This window comes from Danio rerio, chromosome 15 (genome assembly GCF_052040795.2).
Source record: "Danio rerio strain M-AB ecotype USA chromosome 15, GRCz13ab, whole genome shotgun sequence".
Taxonomy (NCBI): domain Eukaryota; kingdom Metazoa; phylum Chordata; class Actinopteri; order Cypriniformes; family Danionidae; genus Danio; species Danio rerio.
The window spans coordinates 20,775,275-20,794,917 of record NC_141035.1 but is presented as its reverse complement, the minus strand read 5'-3'; the positions used below and the strand labels follow the sequence as shown (position 1 = coordinate 20,794,917).

The following is a 19,643-nucleotide window of genomic DNA, read 5'->3' as shown; positions in this document are numbered from 1 at the left end:
GATCCTAATTGGTCAAACATAACACCTAGAGTAATTTAATACGAACGAAAGCCTTTTGTTTACGTAAGGTATTCGTTTTAGTCACATCCAACTGAACTAAATAGGGGAAATTCCAGTTGCATATCAAGATTCTTATCCAGGTTTCAGTTTCAAACCGCACTAGAAGAGCATTCCTCAGTCACGTCATTCAACTGCTTTCAGTACATATGAAACGAGAGACTTTATCTTCAACACCCCTAGCTGTACCTCCTGCAGAGGAATATGATATTAAAGAGTTCTCTCTAACAAAGACAGAATGAAGTCTGTTGCACAGAATGGGAGACAAAGGAGCTCTCTGAGTTGATTTCATGAGAGTCATCTTTCCAGTCTTGTTTGAATAAACTGATTATGACATGTTGATAAGGACTATTAACCGGGATTACATCTACTTGATTAAGCTTCTGAGAACGACTGTGTAAAGAGATGTGTACACATGCATGACATTACAGCAGAACGCTGCACTGAGAGGTGTCATAGCGCTGAATGTTAAGTATTTATACAAAGAGAGACATGTACATTTATACTGCAGATGTAAAACATAATCTGACTGATTCATTTAGAACCAAGTGCATTACATTTATTGCATAATTAGTTCATTAAGCTGTGGCAACCTCTGATAAATAAGGGACTAAGCCTAAGGAGTTTCAGGGGAAAGCTGAGGGGGAAAACTTCAGCTGATTGAGGATGTTACTGTCTTTATTCATTCATTTATTCATTCAACTGATTTGTACAAAACAGACTAGAATAGCGAAATGTTGTAAAAAGTCTCATTAAACTATTTACTGATTCATGTCTTTATTTCTGAATCATTGAATTGTTCACTCAGCTGTCTTGTTGAAAACTGTATCTACTCAATTACTATAGCAGTGGTTTTCAAAGTGAAGGTCAGGGCCCCCTGAGGAGTCGTGAGACAATAAAGGGAGGTTGCCTGGTGATTTACAAAAATCTATTTATTTTTATTGAACCATAGAATTACCATATTTTATCCATAACCTACTGAAAAGAAAAAAAATAGTTGTTTATACTACTGTATATAGTTAATATAGTAGCTTATAGTTACTAGTTCTATTGGATTGGGACCCCTGCGGTAATTACAGTATATTAAAGACACAGCAATAGCGTCAAATGCAGCAGATTGATTTTATAACATCAGGTTAAACTTTGTGGCACATTTACAGCACTGATCTACATTAAAAAAATTAAATGAAGAATAGAGTTGGGTCTGTTGGAGTGTGTGCACCATTGCAGATATTGATAGATAAGATATTGGGGGTCGCGAGTCACTGGCATTGTTATTTTGGGGGTCGCGGGCTGAAAAGTTTGGGAACCCCTGATCTATAGGAGTGTATACATGAAGAACTAAGGGACTGTTCACACAGAATACATTATTCCTCTCCAATGCTCTACTTTCCTATTGTGTCAATATAAAAAACACATGCTTGACAGATGTCTGTGACTGTTACGCTCTCCTCTCGCATCTTTTGAAGTGATTTTGAAGTGCTGTGCATGTGAGCGCTGCATTTTTTTTAGACATTGTGCGAAGTAAAAAGGTCTTAAACTATATTTTTAGAAGTAAAGTCATATTCTGCATGAATAAGACCTAAAACATGCATAGAAACTTTCAAATGAATACATTACTCCCTTTCATCTACATAACTATTGAACTGATCGTTAAGTTCATTCGCATTTTTGGATGAAAACATAGCTAATGATGGGTTTGATCCTAGGGGACCTGCATTTCATTTTAAACTATGGTCATGTGTAATTGCATGGCGAAATATACAGGACTTTCAATATTTGAGGGCCAGAGGGGAATTTAAAGGTCCCAAGAAGTTAAAATAAAGTTTTTAAATGTTAGTCTCAGTATTATTCATTTTCAGGATATCTATATGCAAGTGTGGCCCAAAACGGTGACAAACTTCGGATTTAAAAAATAAAAAACTGCTATAAACATGTAAAGCCTGTAGCTTGTCACTTCCGCCCAAATTGATCAGCGATTTTATGCACGTCACCTCACACTACCGTTTCTCATCACATCATGACCAATCAAATGCTCTCTATTATCTGACATGCCCCACCCCCTTCAAGACGCTCCCCATTTGCTTTTTATTTGATGCACCCTCTCTTCGTGTTTCGGTCAAGATTAATTCAATTATCAAATAAAAATGCATATAAAGCACTTCACGGGACCTTTAACTATAGGTTTAAATAAAGGTTGTAATAAGATACTTTCACAAATGACTGCCTTCTTATTTCTTTTGGAAAAGGGAAAAATTCCAGGTAAATGTTGATAGGCACATTAGCTCACACAGAAATGAGCTTTGTTTTGGCTAACATATAGCTGCAAGACCAACTCAAACCTGTTGTGACAGTGAAACCCAATAACACACAAATTCCTTTTAATGTCACCTACAAATGGCTCATTCGTATTCTTTCTCAGTATATGGCTCAAGTTAAAAGAAGTTTCCCTCTTCCAACCTTACATTTTGTTGTTATTGTACACATAGTATACCATATATTCTATATTCTACACTGAAAAAATGATTCAAAGATGATTTAGAAGATGATGGATTTACATTTTTTTTTTTTTACATTAGGTGATTGTAAATTGCACAATCCAGGTACAGAGAGAGAAAATCGGGCAATGTGGCTGTATTTTGGGGCCTTGGGTATTTGTGACAATGATAAAACAAACAAAAAAAAGGTTAAAAATCTTCAAGGGGACTGGATTAACATGGCCACTATCGTGCCGAACCATTCTAAGAACACTTCGGTACGGTTACTACAACTATGATGTCGCGCCTCGTTTGCCAAGCTACCACAGCTGGCTCAGCGGAAGCGCGCTAGTTATCGGACATCTACAAGTGAACTACACTACAATTATAAAAAAAAACCATCCAGGTCTAAACCGTACAGTTTAAAAAAGGTTTTAAAACCACAGAGCAGGCTCTGACAGAGAAGTGAATAACTCATCACATTCTTACAAAGATATTTTATTTATTAAAGTTATTTAATTGACGTGAATACAATTAACCATGTATGATATAATTACTAACCTGTCATCTAAAATCTTAAAATAATAAAATAGCCTTTAGTTTTATTCATGGCAAGAGTTTTATTAATTTGATTGAAATCCTAGGCAATGAGACTTTTAATTCGCCTGACTGAATGTGAGTTTGCACGCAGCGCTGCATTTAGTAGCACAAAAACTCGCTCTGATCCGAGTGAGAACTTTACCAACAACTTCATGCGCTGCTGAAAGACTTTTTTCCCTGCTGCGCATCAAATAAAGCGAATAAAGACACGCTTAACATAATCGATGTCCACAACAACATCACTTTATCCATGAAGCACGAACTTGCAGACTCTTTTAACAACCAGCTCAGATGAGGTTTTTAACAACATGCTCAGATGCTGTCAATAAATATGTAAGTTGGCACTTTTTTTTGTATATTTTTTTATCAATGAACAATAAACAAGAATAACCCGTGATATGGCTCGTATTCAGTGTAAAGTGACACTTTTAAGAACACTACTTGTTACCTTAATTTCCCAAACAGTAATTTATGCGCAAAGTATCAGTATCGGATTGGTATAGCTGATATCCACCTTCATTTTGCTTGGTATTGAATCTGATAGGAAACCAGTGGTTTCGCACATCACTATCAGTGACTACTGTTGTCTTTGTGAAGTTTATTCATAAACTAATTTCGAGAGGAGCACGTGATTATGATTGAACACGGCTGGTTCTGCATTAGCATGCTTGATCCACCAATCAGGCCATTCCTAACCACTATAAAGAGCCAGGGTTTTCTCACTACAGTCATCTTCGATTTGAAGAATCCCCCCTTCCACCCCTACCTTTTCACCTTTCCCTCCATAGGGCAGCACGGTGGCTCAGTGACTAGCACTGTCGCCTAACAGCAAGAACGTCACCGGTTCTAGTTCCTTAACAGGCCCGTGGTCGTTTCTGTGTGTAGTTTGCATGTTCTTCCCGTGCTTGCGTGGGTTTTCCCCGGGTTCTCCGGTTTCCTCCCACATTCCAAAAACATGTACAACAAGTTAATCGTTAAATCTAAATTTCAATACAGGTAATCTAATAATGCAGCATATCTTTTAATAGCCTTCAATCTTAATCTTTAGCTATTATAAAAAGGGGACTTGTCGAGATCTACCTGAGCTCGAGGCTCCCCTCTCTTCCTCCAAACGGGAGGGAGCCCAGGGCTCAAGAACCTTCGAGCTCAGGGCTCTCTCCTGGGACAGCATGCCAAACTTGCTTAAAATCAATCATCAGCTAAGTGTGAACTCTTGAAATTAGTTTTAAAAACACTGATTTCTTTACAATTTTAAATCTTTTCTGCTGGAGATGCTGTTGTCTTAAAAAAAAAAAAAAACGTAAATAAAATAATCTTACACATACCTTAAGAACGGTATAACAGAAAATGTTGGCTCTTATAAAACCTAGACTTTTTTGGTTACCGTCACATGCCTAGCAAGTCCTAACAGACAAATTAGCTTAGTTTCTAATAAATTAATGAGTCTAACATAATGGAAGATGAAACATCCTCCCTCGTCATTTACTCCACTCGCATGACCTCTTTATGATGTACAGTCTATTAAAACCCCATATATCCATCAGCCCATTTATGAAACGGAGCGTTTGAGTGGATTGATACATCCAATCATATACAGAGCACGCAGATGGCACTGACCATATTGAACTCAGCAATTCCCGGTTGCTAGGTGACTTCATAATAGCAGGCAACACCCACACATCAATCTTTTAAATAGTAAAATGGTGAAAAAACCTGCACAGCCACATATAATATCACGATGTTGCAGTCAAATGACAGACAATGCTTCTGATGTCCTAAATGGAATGGAATGGAAGATGGACACAGGAGAAGAATGCAATCATTGAGGGAGCTGTGGAATTTCATTCATACCATTTCATTTGTTTGGCTCCCATGATGCTGATTGCCCTTTTAACCCCCCATTATGATCCGGCCCAACCCGTGGGGTTTGAGGAAGCGGAGTGTCATCAACACAGCGCTGGTCCAAAGGGTGTGTACATTCCAAATCCTTGTCCACGTAGCTGCCGGTTCGGTCAATTGAAGATGATGGACGGCAGATTCCAGCCCATGCGTTTATCCTCCAGTCCTCTTTTTTCAGTCCAGCCTCAACACTTATGCTGTAAACCCAGATTAAATAGCCTTTTCGGGTATTCCCAGAGACTCAACGATGAAAATCCCAGGCAGAGACAGCATGTGTCTCTATGATAAGAAGCATGAGGTAATCCTGTTTTCAGTTCTGAGCCATAACAGGGGAGTAAAGAGCTTCTGAACGCTCTGCCGTCCCCCTTCTTGAATCTCCACTAACCACGCGACTCCTGTTTTTCATTCTCCCTGGTTTTGAGATATTTTTCCCCTCTGCTCTTCTGTTTCTCTTCGCTTCTCGTCTTCCCCCTCCCTTATTCCCTCTTTCAGGAGTCAGACGTGGTTCAGCCCGGCTCTGTTTACCCTCCCCTCCTCCATCTTCAGCCCTCCCTTTCACACACAGTGGTGGGCTCCAGGATGGAGGGGGGTGGAAGGTTGCATGTGGGCAGGAGGAAAAAAATGGGCGTCTCCTCAAAACCACGTTGATGTGTGTGTGTGTGTGTGTGTGTGTGTGTGTGTGTGTGTGTGTGTGTGTGTGTGTGTGTGTGTGTGAGGGTGACACACTTTAAATAACCGGCAATTTAAAACCAAAAACATGTAGGTTATGATCAGTACTTGACAGTGTGAATTATAATTTATACAGTTGTATCATATCAAAATGAGGGAGTGGACTATGTGTGCATGCGAAAGAGAGAAAGAAAGAAGATGCTGAAAATGACCACGTCAGCTGTGAACAAGACATACTGTTTCAAAACACTGTGATGAGGATGAACTTATTTTGTTTATGTGACATTCTGAAAAGGAAATTACTTTGATGGCCATCAATTTGCAGTGGCTTCTTTCTTTCTTTCTTTCTTTCTTTTCTTTCTTTCTTTCTTTCTTTATTCTTTCCTTCTTTCTTTCTCGATTTTTTTCTTTCTTCCTTGATTCTTTCTTTCATTCTTTCTTTCTTTTTCTTTCTTGATTTTTTCTTTTCTTTCTGATTCTTTCTTTCTTTTTCATTCTTTCTTTCTTGATTTTTTTCTTTCTAGACTGTTTCTTTCTTTCTTTTTCTTTTTTGATTCTTTCTTTCTTTCTTTCTTTCTTTCTTTCTTTCTTTCTTTCTTTCTTTATTCTTTCCTTCTTTCTCGATTTTTCTTTCTTCCTTGATTCTTTCTTTCATTCTTTCTTTTGTTTTTCTTTCTTGATTTTTTCTTTTTTTCTTTTTCTTTTTGATTCTTTCTTTCTTTCCTCCTTTCTTTCTTTTTTCTTTCTTCTTTAACTCTTTCTTGATTTTTTTCTAGATTGTTTCTTTCTTTCTTTTTCTTTTTTGATTCTTTCTTTCTTTATTCATTCCTTCTTTCTTTCTCGATTTTTTTCTTTCTTCCTTGATTCTTTCTTTCATTCTTTCTTGATTTTTTCTTTTCTTTTCTTTTCTTTCTTTCTTTTTCTTTCTTTCTTTCTTTCTTTCTTTCTTTCTTTCTTTCTTTCTTCTTTAACTCTTTCTTGATTTTTTTCTAGATTGTTTCTTTCTTTCTTTTTCTTTTTTGATTCTTTCTTTCTTTTTTCTTGATTTTTTTTCTTTCTAGATTGTTTTTTTCTTTTGTGATTCTTTCTTTTGTGATTCTTTCTTTCTTTCTTTCTTTCTTTCTTTCTTTCTTTCTTTCTTTCTTTCTTTCTTTCTTTCTTTCTTTCTTAGTGTCTTTGATACCTTTTCCCCTAATTGATCAGTGAAATTATATATTTACTTTTAAATTTAGTCTTTTAGCAAACGCTTATTCACAGGGTTTAAGGTGCTCTCAAATAGAAATGGGTTTTTGGTTGTCGTTTGAAGGATACCACAGAATCTGCAGTCCGAAAAGATCATTCCACCAGCATGGAACATTAAATGAAAAGGTTTTGAAAAATGACTTAAAGCCTCTCTGCAATGGTACCACAAGGCAATGCTCACTCCCAGACCAAAAGCTTCTAGAGTGGATGTAGACCTTTAGGGACGGGTATAGGTAGGAGGGTGCTGTCCTGTAAGCAAAATAAAAATAAAAACGATAAAATGCACTTTCATTTCTTAATCTTAACTTTTACCCTTACAATTCTGAATTTATATTTCTGAAAGCGTTTGACAAATTTGCATGCCCAAGTGGTACATAGATGTACTCAAATTTATTTGCAATTTGTACATTCTTTTATGCTAATATTAATGTGGAGATGACATTTGTACTTTTAAAATTACAAATGAACTTGCCACACAAAACCTGAAGGTAAAGTAGTGAAGGCAAAAAAAAAGGTTCTCATGAAATAATGCAGTTATACATTTTACATTACACATTATAGCTGATATAATAATCAAAGTTGATTTGCATAAAAGTGTCTGCTTAATCATTAAATGTAATGTACATGTACATTTCAACTTAAAATAATGCTGTCCATTTCAAAAATCCATGGACATGTTATGCATGAACAACCCATTTATCTCTGAATGGCTGCATTCCCAATTCCTGTAAAGCAGGGTGATCATATTGGCAGTGGATTTGGAGTGGAATTAAAAATCCCTATTTGCTGGAAGAGATTACTCAGAGACTCAAGGCAGCGTTTGGAAAGCTACTATGCATGAAAATGTAGCTTGGGAAAACTACAAGATACTTATTATTCAAATAAGTTAAGCCACAGTTGTGTTTCAAAAGTACCAGCAGAATTTGGGTAGTTTGGAACTCATTTTTGGGCTTGCCATTTCAGAAACTCAGCTTTTCAGCTTTAGGATTTACAGAGAAAAAAAAGAAAGAAAGAAAAGAAAATATCTAGTGAGTGGCTTTTATGTTGAAGAAAATGCCTTGTTGATGCCAGTATTCTGGCTTGGGATGTCTGGTTCAAACTGATACAAAGGCAATAGTAGCTCAAAAAACAAAATCACTTATATAGAGGTCTGAAGCATCTCACAACACATTAAAACTGAGCTAAAGCAATAATAATATGAAGAAGAGCACACTAATGACACTCCTGTCTGAAAACAACAACAAACTGAGGCTACAGTTCAGAAAGATTTACAGCTAACAAATCTGCAGCAACCGAGTGACATCAAGCTGATATGGACTAACAACCCTGTGGGATGTTTATAGCAACTTGTTGAATATGCTGCGCAAATAATTAAAACTATTTAAGGCAAAAGAGGGTCCAACCTGTTCTAGCATTGTTTACATAAAGGGGTATTTCAACCAAAAATGAAAATTACCTCATAATTTATTTTCCCTCATGTGATTTTAAGCCTTTATGAGTTTCTTTCTTCTGTTGAACACAAAACGAGGTATTTTGGAAAATGCTGGCTCGACCCATCGACTTCCAAAAAGACTATGAAATTCAACTGCTGCATCCAAATTTTATCTGTCCTAGTAGTAGTAGTAAAAATAGTAAAGTAGTAAAGTAAAGTAAATAGTAATAGTAAAAAGAGTTAACAAACTACAAACATGGCAGACGCAAGACCTACCATTAATCCTTTGGAAATGAATTGTTTGAATGACCAATAATTTATATCTAACCTACTGGAAAATATTTGAATATATATATATATATATATATATATATATATATATATATATTAAAAAAAGCTTGGCTCTTACCTTACAAATTTTGTGTTCCCAACAAAGTTAAAGAATTACGTTTGAAAGTGTTACACAATATCTACCCCACAAATGAGATTGCATCTAAATTCGGTTATCTCAAATTGTGTCTTCTGTAACTCAAGCATCAAATCGATTGATCATCTTTTTGTCAAATGCCCACATGTTAAGGTGTTGTGGTCTGATTTTCTGTCTATTTTTTATCTAAATATAAGTTTAACTTCATCTTTTTCCATGTGTGATATAATTTGTTACTTTTCCCATGATAAACATAACATATAATTTATAGGCTATTTATTTATTTTATTGAATAAATATTATATTCACAAATGTAAATTTTCTTCATCATTACCTAGGTTGCAGAATTGTTTTGTGACTGCTTTAAATTGTTTAATTGCTACTTCACAAAATGTTTACAGCAAAAAAAAGTGTTAAATTTCATTCATTCATTTTCTTGTCAGCTTAGTCCCTTTATTAATCTGGGGTCGCCACAGCGGAATGAACCGCCAACTTATCCAGCTCATTTTTACGCAGCGGATGCCCTTCCAGCCGCAACCCATCTCTGGGAAAAAGTGTTAAAATTGTAAAATTTTAAAAGGACTTTGCAAATATTATTTAATTTGATAATTTGCCTCTGTACTCTTGTTTACTCTGTTTTTTATTATCTTATTTTATTATTTTTATTATTATTAATTTTACTTGTTTATTATTGTACTTGATGTCATTTATTTTTATAATTAATATGTTTGTATTGTTAAAACACAATAAAAAAAAGAGTTTGTGAGGTTAATGTGCAGCAACAATGTGAACTTTTATATAGTAAAAGTGTGTTTGGCCGTTAACTTCTGAATGTGTAATTCCGAAAAGCATCTGAAGAGATTTCTCTGCATTAAACAGACATGGATGGCAGATCAGCCTGCTGATGCTTCTTCAATTCGGTAGGAGATTAAATATGAAAGAAATGTGGATGATGTGTCGAGATGATTGACAGTGCATGTAACTAAGCAGCACAATGGTTTGTGACAGAACGTGCATAGTCTTGTTACACACTCAATAGTGTGGACCTTTTTTCATAAAGCAATGGATGCGATAACATTTTTTCAAAATATTTTTTTTGTGCTTAGGTTTTGAACAAGTGATTGGTTAGTAAATGATGACTTTCATAAAAAAAGATGGCAACTGGATTGGTGGATGGATAAGACAGACCAAACACCTGAAATTGTGTTTTCATCCCCATTTCAACACTTTACATTAGGTGGCCTGAACTAGTATGTACTTGCATCAAAAAAATAAATATAATGTACTTACTGTGTTCATAATGTGTTGCCGAACACTTCTGATGCTCTTGAGGTGGTATACGGGTACGTTTAGAGACAGGTTTGGTGGTTTGAGTAAGTTTAAGGGTGGGTAAAGGTGTAAGGGATGGTCAACCATGTAGTTACATCAATGAATTACAGAGGTAGTTGCATGAATGTATTTAATCAATCATAAGTACATGTGTTTACTCAATAATTACAATGTAACAAATGTTTAAGTTCGGCGTAAGTAAAGGCCACCTAATATAAAGTGGGACCCAACTGCCTATCTTTCTAAGACGGGACAGCAGAGTCCTCTTGGGCTCATTAATCATGTCAGATTTACAGCAAATCATCAGTCTTGCTGATTCCTGCAGTCCCGGACATTTTAGGGCATAATATTATCTTTCTGCTTGAGTTCTTCTGTGATAGCAGTCAGGATGGGGCAGATAATATCTGTCCGCATCCCGCCCAGGGCATGGGGTGCAGAATCCCTCCTGGCACAAGAGTTTGCTGGGATGAGTCCAGTTTACATGGCGGCTTCACTCAGAACCATTCTAACTTAGCCAGGCAAATATTTTTCCAGGCTTGTGAGCAGAGGGGCATTAAAACTATTCAGAGCCCAGCATTTGAGACTCTATGATCTAAAAGAGAGTGAAGGGTGATTCAATAGGTTTTTGTTTGAATGAGCCAGAGGGGAAGAGGGCAGCAAAAAACACTTTACCTCATAACTGGAGATAGATCAGCGGCTGACACGAGGTTTTTGGGATGGGGCATAAATACAGGGCCCCTGCAGAACCTGCAGCAGATCCGCTGTCAGCTCCAAACTAAGGTACAATGGAAATTTCTATCCAGCATCCCTGGTATCGCCGACCCTTGTTCCCAGGCTTCTTCCCTTATCGAATTTTTGATCAGTATTTTGGAGAGCATCTATCTGACAGTGACCCTTTTTCACCTTTCTACACCATGTTTTACTATCGTCCTTATTTGTGGCGCTTTCCAAGCTGGTGGGACAGTGGCATGTCGGAGGTAAACACTTTCAAATTCATTATTATTATTATCATTATTATCACTATTATTATTATTATTTATGTAAAAAAAATCAGTTAAAGTCAGAATTATTGAATTATATATATTTTTTTTCTTTTTTAAATATTTATCAAATGATGCAAGGACATTTTCACAGTATGTCTGATAATATTTTTTTCTTCTGGAGAAAAACTTATTTGTTTTATTTTGGCTAGAAGAAAATCATATTTTAATTTTAATTTTAAAACATTTTAAGGTCAAAATTATTAGCCCCTTTAAGCTATAATTTTTCAATAGTCTAGAGAACAAACCATCATCATAAAAAACTTGCATAATTACCCTAACCTGCCTAGTTAACCTAATTAACCTAGTTAAGCCTTTAAATGACACTTCAAACTGTATAGAAGTGTCTTGAAAATATCTAATCAAATATTATTTACTTTCATCATGGCAAAGATAAAATAAATCAGTTATTAGAAATGTTATGTTTAGAAATGTGTTAAAAAAAACCTTTTCTCTGTTAAACAGAAATTGAGAAAAAAATAAACAGGGGGGTTAATAATTCAGTGGGGCTAATAATTCTGACTACAACTGTAGATTATTTTAAAAATATCACCGTTAATTCATGGTGCTTAATAATACAGTTGATATATTTAATTAAATATTTTTATGCATTTACTCGTAAACCTACGCTGGAATTCACACGTTGGGAGTCATTTGTCAAATAAAAAAGTAATTTTGTGATAGATTAATTATAAATATGAATATTAAGTATTTTATGTTATTTGAATATTTAAATATGTAATATGTTCTCATGGTTTTAAAGCTATTTTTCAGCATTATTACTTGGTTTGTCAGTCACATAATCTTTCAGAAATCATTCTAATATAATGATTTTGTGCTTAGTGAACATTTATTATAATATACTATTTGATCAGTTCAAATATTTCTTCCAAATAAAAGAAAAAAATTTCTGACTCTTAACTTTTAAACAGTTTTTATGAATGCTGTGACTCATTATTAATTTGTGTGCGTTCATTATTGCTAATAAATTGAGTTCATTCATCATAATTAGTATTAGAAACTGTGTTTCTGTGACTTCTTTCACCATTCAGTTTGACATAACTTCTCACACACAGATGAGACAGGATAGAGATCGCTTTGTAATCAACCTGGATGTGAAGCACTTCTCTCCAGATGAATTGACTGTCAAGGTCAATGAGGATTTTATTGAGATTCATGGAAAACACGATGAACGGCAGGTAACGGCAAACTTTTAAAAACACCTTCATTTCGCATTCATGATTAGCGTTATATTGGAACATTGTCATAAGAAGCAAGGTTTAAACCATATATTCAATTATGGGTCGTATCTTATGAGGAGTTTACTGGCATAACCTGTCAATCACATGAGATCCACCAATAGCAAACCAACAAACCAATAGCACAACTCAATAATCCAATCAATTCAATGGGCAAAATCATGCACCACACAACATTTGTTTTTTTTTTTTCTTTAAAGGGGGCCTCTTCTGCCTTTTTTCACAAATAAAAAATAAGTCTCTGATGTCACTACAGTGTGTATGTAAATATTAATATTAATATTAATAATAATATTATAACTCTCTCTGAAACTGCCCTTTTTACACTGTAAAAAATCCTGGTTGCCTTAAATTTTTAAGCTAAATTAAATTAAACTTATGAGTCTATTGGACTTATATTATTTTAAACTTACCCGAAACAGCTTGTGTAGCTTATAAAAGTATGTTAGAGCATGATTAACTAAGTTTAATAAGTTACAATGACCTAAAAACATATGTTGTCATGACTAATTGATCATATATTTTTTTACAGTGTAGGCCTTGATCCAAATTGTGCAGTTTTGGTGACGGTTGCTTTAAATGAAAAATTAGAGAATACGCTTTTTGAAAGAGGTTGGGGCTACAAACCCCTGTGAGCCCCAATTGAATTGCAATCGCGATTTGAAATGTTGCGATTAGCTAATCGCAAGAGGCTGTGATATGAAATATATATGTTATTTAATTTCCCTTGTCCAGACCAAATGTGTGACTGCTGTCTGTGTGTGATAAACTTACTAGCCAATTGGGTGAGCACACTTTTGTTCTGCCCAATCAGAATTATGCAACCGGTCTATGCGGAAAGCCCACAATAAAAAACAAAAGAAGGAAAGTGCGGACAAGTGGGATGACGGCGTCTGCCACTTCAGAAGCATTAATATATGAATTAATAAAAAAAAAAACAGGACATTGGTAATATGGCAATATTTTGGTTTCAAAGTCATTCACCGAACAAAAACAGGTCATTTGTTAGAATTGTTGCCACAGCACGATGAAATAAAACAACCAGCACCTAAAAAAGCACCACAGGCAGCTATATGAAGAGTGTCTTGCTAAAAAGTCAAGTGAAAGTATTGCCTGTGACACTCAATCTAGTAGCAAGCAACAGCAAAGTACAGTTTCAGAGTTGTTTCAGCCATGTTATTGTACTGAGTGTTCTGTATTTTTTTAATTATAATTTTTTTTTCGTGTAATGCAGGGGTCACCAATCTCGGTCCTGGAGGGCCGGTGTCCCTGCAGGGTTTAGCTCCAACTTGCCTCAACACACCTGCCTGGATGTTTCAAGTATACCTAGTAAGACCTTTATTAGCTTGTTCAGGTGTGTTTGATTAGGGTTGGAGCAAAAATCTGCAGAACACCGGCCCTCCAGGAACAAGTTTGGTGACCACTGGTGTAATGAGTAAAACTATCTCCCTAATTTGCGTTCAACTTGTTTACAGAAAGGTAAGGTCATTTTATTTGTGTTTACTGTTTGCTCTAATTAAAAATGAGTATTTCATTTTTGAATATTTAAAAATACTATTTCTAAACAGTAAGTTATTTCCTTTTCAGTTAATTTTTTTCACTCACTGCAGTAAGAAGCTACGATATATGCAGATTTTGAGCTGAAGCTTGACTACAAATTAAATCGTAATTCAAATGGAAATCGTAATATCTTTCAAAAAAATCGCAATTAGATATTTCCCCCAATCCGCACAGCTCTACCTGTGAGTGAGCATAGTGACAGATTTAAAACAGAACTAACGTTATCTCTGTGAAAAACTGAAAATGTGAAAAGAAGTGGCTCAGAAGAAGGCAGTCAATGGAGACTACAGTGTTCATTTGTGTATCCTAAAACTCCGCAATTATAATCCTCTTAGTTGCTGAACTTATCTTTAGCAGGTACGGTGATAAAATTCTATAATGGAATTTTATTTATTTATTGTTTTGTTTTGTTTTACCCCCTTAAAAGTTTTTTTCTTTCTTTTTAATGTTAAGCATTTAATTGTGTGTATGCACTGTATAATGTAAATATAATTTGGAAGTGTGTATATATTGTTATATGCTGTATTTGTGTCCTGTTTGAGTTGAATATAAATAAATAAATAAATAAATAAATAAATAAATAAATAAATAACTGCTAATGAAAAAGAGATTATCACTAATAGATGGAGCTTTCCCCCTCTGATGACATGTAAAAAGAGAGAATATCAATCAAAGCATTTCTGCACACTGCTTTTATCAAGTGTGATTGTAAAAAATTTTAATTAATTATTTCTTACCAATAGAGGCTGGCTAAATTTACACATTGCTGCTGCACAACTACATTTAAACCCTCTATGAAAGTTATTTGTGCATAACAGTTCCTCATTAAGAAATAAAAATGAGCTAATTTTAAATAATTAATGATTGACTTATACCTCAGCCTGAAGAATCTGCATCTGTCTCTGTTCCAGGATGATCACGGCATAGTGGCGAGGGAGTTTTTCAGGAAGTACAAGATCCCTGCTGGTGTAGATCCAGGGGCCATCACCTCTTCTCTGTCCTCTGACGGTGTGTTGACCATCAACACACTTCGCCATCAGCTGGACATCCTTGAACGCAGCATCCCTATCATCTGTGGAGAGAAACCACCAGCACAGAAATGAACCTGTCCAGAGCTGCACCTCTCATCTCCAAACAAACCCCACACTTCTGTATTACAACACAATATCACAAGCTTTAATGCAGTGGAGCAGAACCAAACATATTAGAGATATACCTGTCCATAAGTGAACAACACACCATCAGACAGTTGGTTGGTGCTTTAGGTCAGTAAATGCAGGTTATTATGAAAGTTGGGTTTGGTTTGTTATATTTATGGCCTACAGTTGGACGTTGTATGTAATTATGTGGTTGACTTGGATGATGATTGTAACTTGGGCTTTGAGAGGAAGCTGTACTGGAATGGGATGTTGTGCATTTGTATCTTAATTGAATAAATCCCCATATCAAAATAATAATAATTTTTTATTTTTTTTTGCTTGTTATTTAACAGGGATAATACACTTGACATTGTTATACAAAGATAACCGATGTTGCGTTCATAAAGCTAATTTGCAGCCCTTGTCCCTGGTTAGGCTTTACTTAAACAAATTTAAAAACAAACAAACAATAGAAAAACAAACACAATACGGCAAACATATACAATATTTACAGAGCCACAAACATAATGTAAGTCAATCTACATAAAGAGAAATGAAAACCTGACCCACCTGGAAGAATAATACTTTATGCTCACATTGCTGTAAAGATTTCACCCATTCTTTCAGCTTTACAGAAAAAAAACTGTGAGTTATGATTGTACTGTAACTTTTAATAAACAGGCATGGCATTCCATAGATGTGAACCTTTTACTGAAAAAGATGACTGACCCACAGCGGTACAGCATCTGTGGATTCTGCAATTCCCCCTTACTGCCCCTCTTGTCTTTGCTCCATCACTGCTGAATTTATGTATCAACTCACAGACTACTTTAGGTGCAAGACTACACTTAAACATTTTTTTTTTAAATGAGAACTTTAAAAAAACATTAAAACTTAAGTTATATTTTTTAAGAATTTGACAATGGTGCCATTTTATTGGTTTCTGATCCAATGCTTTTAAAGTTTGTTTGTAAAGTGACATTAGAGGCTTAACAACTGACTGAGTAGCTTGACCCCAGATTATTGTACAATGAAGTCAGAATTATTAGCCCCCTGTTTATTTTTCCTCAATTTTTGTTTAACGGCGAGAAGATTTTTTCAACACATTTCTAAACATAATAGTTTTAATAACTCATTTCTAATCACGGATTTATTTTATTTTTGCCATGATGATAGTAAATGATATTTTTTCTAGATATTTTTCAAGACACTTCTATACAGCTTAAAGTGACATTTAAAGGCTTAACTAGGTTAATTAGGTTATAGGCAGGTTAGGGTAATTGGGCAAGTTATTTTTAACAGTGGTCTGAATAAAATTTAGCTTAAAGGGGCTAATAATTTTGACCATAAAATAGTTAATAAAATATTAAAAGCTGCTTTTCTTTTAGCCGAAATAAAACAAATAAGACTTTCTCTAGAAGAAAAAAATATTATCAGACATACTGTGAAAATGTCTTTGCTCTGTTAAACATTATTTGGAAAATATGTTAAAAAGAAAAAAAAAATCAAAGGGGGCTAATAATTCTGACTTGAACTGTATGTGATAATATCATAGCATGCACAAAATTTCCGCTGCTTTAAGATATATATATATATATATATTCAATTTTTCAATTCAGCTTTATTTGTATAGCGCTTTTACAATGTAGATTGTGTCAAAGCAGCTTCACATAAATGGTCATGGTAACTGGAACAGTGTGGTTCAGGTTTTAGTGTTTAAGTTCAGTTCAGCTCAGTTCAGTGTGATTTAATCATTACTGAGAGTTCAAACACTGAAGAGCAAATTCATCGATGCGTAGCTCTACCAATCCTGAACCATGCGAGCCAGTGGCGACAGCGGAGAGGGAAAAAAAACTTCACCTGATGGGAGTAAAGAAAAAAAACCTTGAGGGAACCAGACTCAGTTGGGCACGACCATTTTAATTTCTGCATATATATGCATATATATATGGTCTTTTCAGTGTTATTTAATTTGGATCGTAATGAAAATCAGAATCATTTCTCAATTTAATATTTGAGTCTAAATCAATAGAATAAAGACACATTTACTCCATGGATGTTGCTATGACTATTATATATAAATAAGTACACCTCTCACTGATCTCTTGTTAGTACACTCAAATTAATATGTTGGTTAAAAGTATTAAATAAAATTGTTATAAATATGAAACATCAGGAGAAACATAAAACATATTACATTCAGTTGAAATTTCATAGTTTGTCTTTTTTTTTTAAGTATCTTGATTAATGCATTATCTTTCTAATCCTAAAGACGTTCAATGACCAAACCTTTATTTATATTACTGTTTATTAAACTGTTTAGTTTAAATCCCCCCAAAAATGGCTATATTCACTGAGAAATGCACTGTAAAAAAATCCGTAATTTTACAGTTTATTTCCAGCAGCTGCAGGTGCCGAAAAAAAAAGAAGTAAAATAACGGCTGTTAAATTTTGGAAATTTACTGTAAAATAACAGAGGTTAAAATTTACCAAAAATTTAAATTTAAGGAAATTTCTGTAATAAAATGTGCGTTATTTTACATTAAATTTCTGTAATTTAACGGATGTTATTTTACTGGGTTTTTTACGGCACCCCAGCTGCCGGAAATAAACCATAAAATTACTTTGTTTTTTTTAACAGTGTGGATACAAATTTTCATTTTCAAAGGTGGGAGTGTAGTCCTTTATGCTGAGCACTGTATATAGAGTAGTCCACACAATCATAAAGATTATGACAGAGCAGAACAATATCGATAGTATCTGTTCAGAGCTTTTTTTTTTTTTTACAGCTGACGAATAGTTATAATATTGAATCCATGTTGCTTTTTAAAATCTTAAGCATTTTAAATTACAGATATCTGAAACGATGCATGCAAAGCGTGATGCAGATTACACATTAAAGTGGATGCTAATATAGTTTTCAATTAAAGTTGTTGCGTTTAATGGACAGTAATTTAAGAGCCTTTTAAAAATGAGCGATGATTTGCAAGTCACTAAGACTAAAAATATGTGCTAAATTGTCAAAAAAATAGTCAAAAGGGGTTAATTAAAAACAACAACACATGAATTTGAACCATTTACGGCAGATGTGCTGTTATTGACATAGTTTAATCAGTCATTTGTTCATTATATATATCTTACATATGTGTTACAACAAGTAAATAGTTGCTACTTCAAAACTGAAAACAATCTAAAAATATATGATTGTTTCTTTTTCTTTGTTACCCTCTTGTGAATGACAAAATATTCAGATTACGATATTAATATTCATGAGCAGTTGCAATATAAACCACAATAAACTGTATGCAATACTTTTTTTCTACTTTTCCCCCAATGTTCAGTTGTCTTTGGGAACAAATTATATTCAGAGGAGATAAAGTTATTTTGTAATGAGCAATAAGCTTTATTTTTGTATAGGGATAAAAACAATGTGTAAGGAGCTTTATGTAGGAATTTTCATGAACTAATTTAATGCCAGTATGTGAACAGCCTGTAATTAAACACAACATTTAAAATCATTAATGACAAAGCCTTAAAGTTACGTTTGTACTTTATTGTAAAATCTAAAACTATGCAAAATGGACACACTTAAAAAATCTAAAGCGTTTTGAATTTAGTTTTAAATAGATTTTTAAAATATATTTGCAAAAAAATGCATGCATGTTTACGAATAAATAATTTATTTACTTATAATAGTAAATGTGACTGACCCTTCTACTTTTTTATTTATTTATTTTTTATTAAAAGTTTGAAAAACATTAACAACAATTGTCATCAATCCAGGCATTTTCAGTGATTTAGACCAAGTCAAGTGACAAGTCCTTCATCAAAGTCCTTGTTCGTATTGCTTTTAAGTTTGTTGATCCCTCAACAGACTCAAAATACATTTTCATTTAAATTTAGGGGGAAAAAAAACACTTACAAAACTCGCTGGTTTGAGCCTCGGCTGGGTCAGTTGACATTTCTTTTTGGTTTCTTCCAGGTTCTCCGGTTTCCCCCACAAGTCCAAAGACATGGTGAATTGGGTAAAATTGTCCGTAGTGTATGTATTTGAATGAGTGTGTATGGATGTTTGCCAGTGATGGGTTGCAGCTGGAAGGCCATCCGCTGTGTAAAACAAATGCTGGATAAGTTGGGAGTTTCATTTCGCTATGGGGACCCCAGACTAATAAAGGGACTTAGCCAAAGATGAATGAATGAATGAATGAATGAATGAATGAATGAATGAATGAATGAATGAATGAATGAATGAATGAATGAATGAATGAATGAATGAATGAAACTGTGAATATGAAATTTGGCCTACAAAACAATAAGGTTTGTGAAATAAGTATTACTTTCCTTTATCACATTCATGGAAACCAAAGATAATATTCCTATATGTAAACTAAATTCAAAATCTGCCTTCACATTCTTTCACCGCGGTGACTGAAGCTCTGCACAAGACTTTTGGCCAGCGGAGAAATTAAAATGGTCATGCCCAACTGAGTCTGGTTCTCTCAAGGTTTTTTTT

At 34.4% G+C, this 19,643-nt stretch overlaps 2 protein-coding genes across 6 annotated transcripts in view; one reads left to right on the top strand and one right to left on the bottom strand.

Moving 5' to 3' along the window:
• Positions 1 to 19,643, bottom strand: part of dixdc1a (DIX domain containing 1a) — a 59,400-nt gene that overhangs the window by 15,414 nt on the left and 24,343 nt on the right. For 2 of the 5 annotated variants that reach the window (XR_015508391.1, XR_015508390.1), the window contains exon 1: positions 4,986 to 5,516. Coding sequence is in view for 1 of the 5 variants with exons in the window: in NM_182884.1 (NP_878304.1) it covers positions 4,986 to 5,008 (23 nt within the window). In the remaining 4 variants the exon portion in view is untranslated. 5 annotated transcript variants of the gene reach the window in all.
• On the top strand, positions 10,887 to 15,448 carry cryaba (crystallin, alpha B, a). The gene is given in 3 exon segments (NM_131157.1): positions 10,887 to 11,109; positions 12,249 to 12,371; positions 14,903 to 15,448. Coding segments are annotated over 3 exon segments (507 nt in total). The 5' UTR covers positions 10,887 to 10,917; the 3' UTR covers positions 15,095 to 15,448.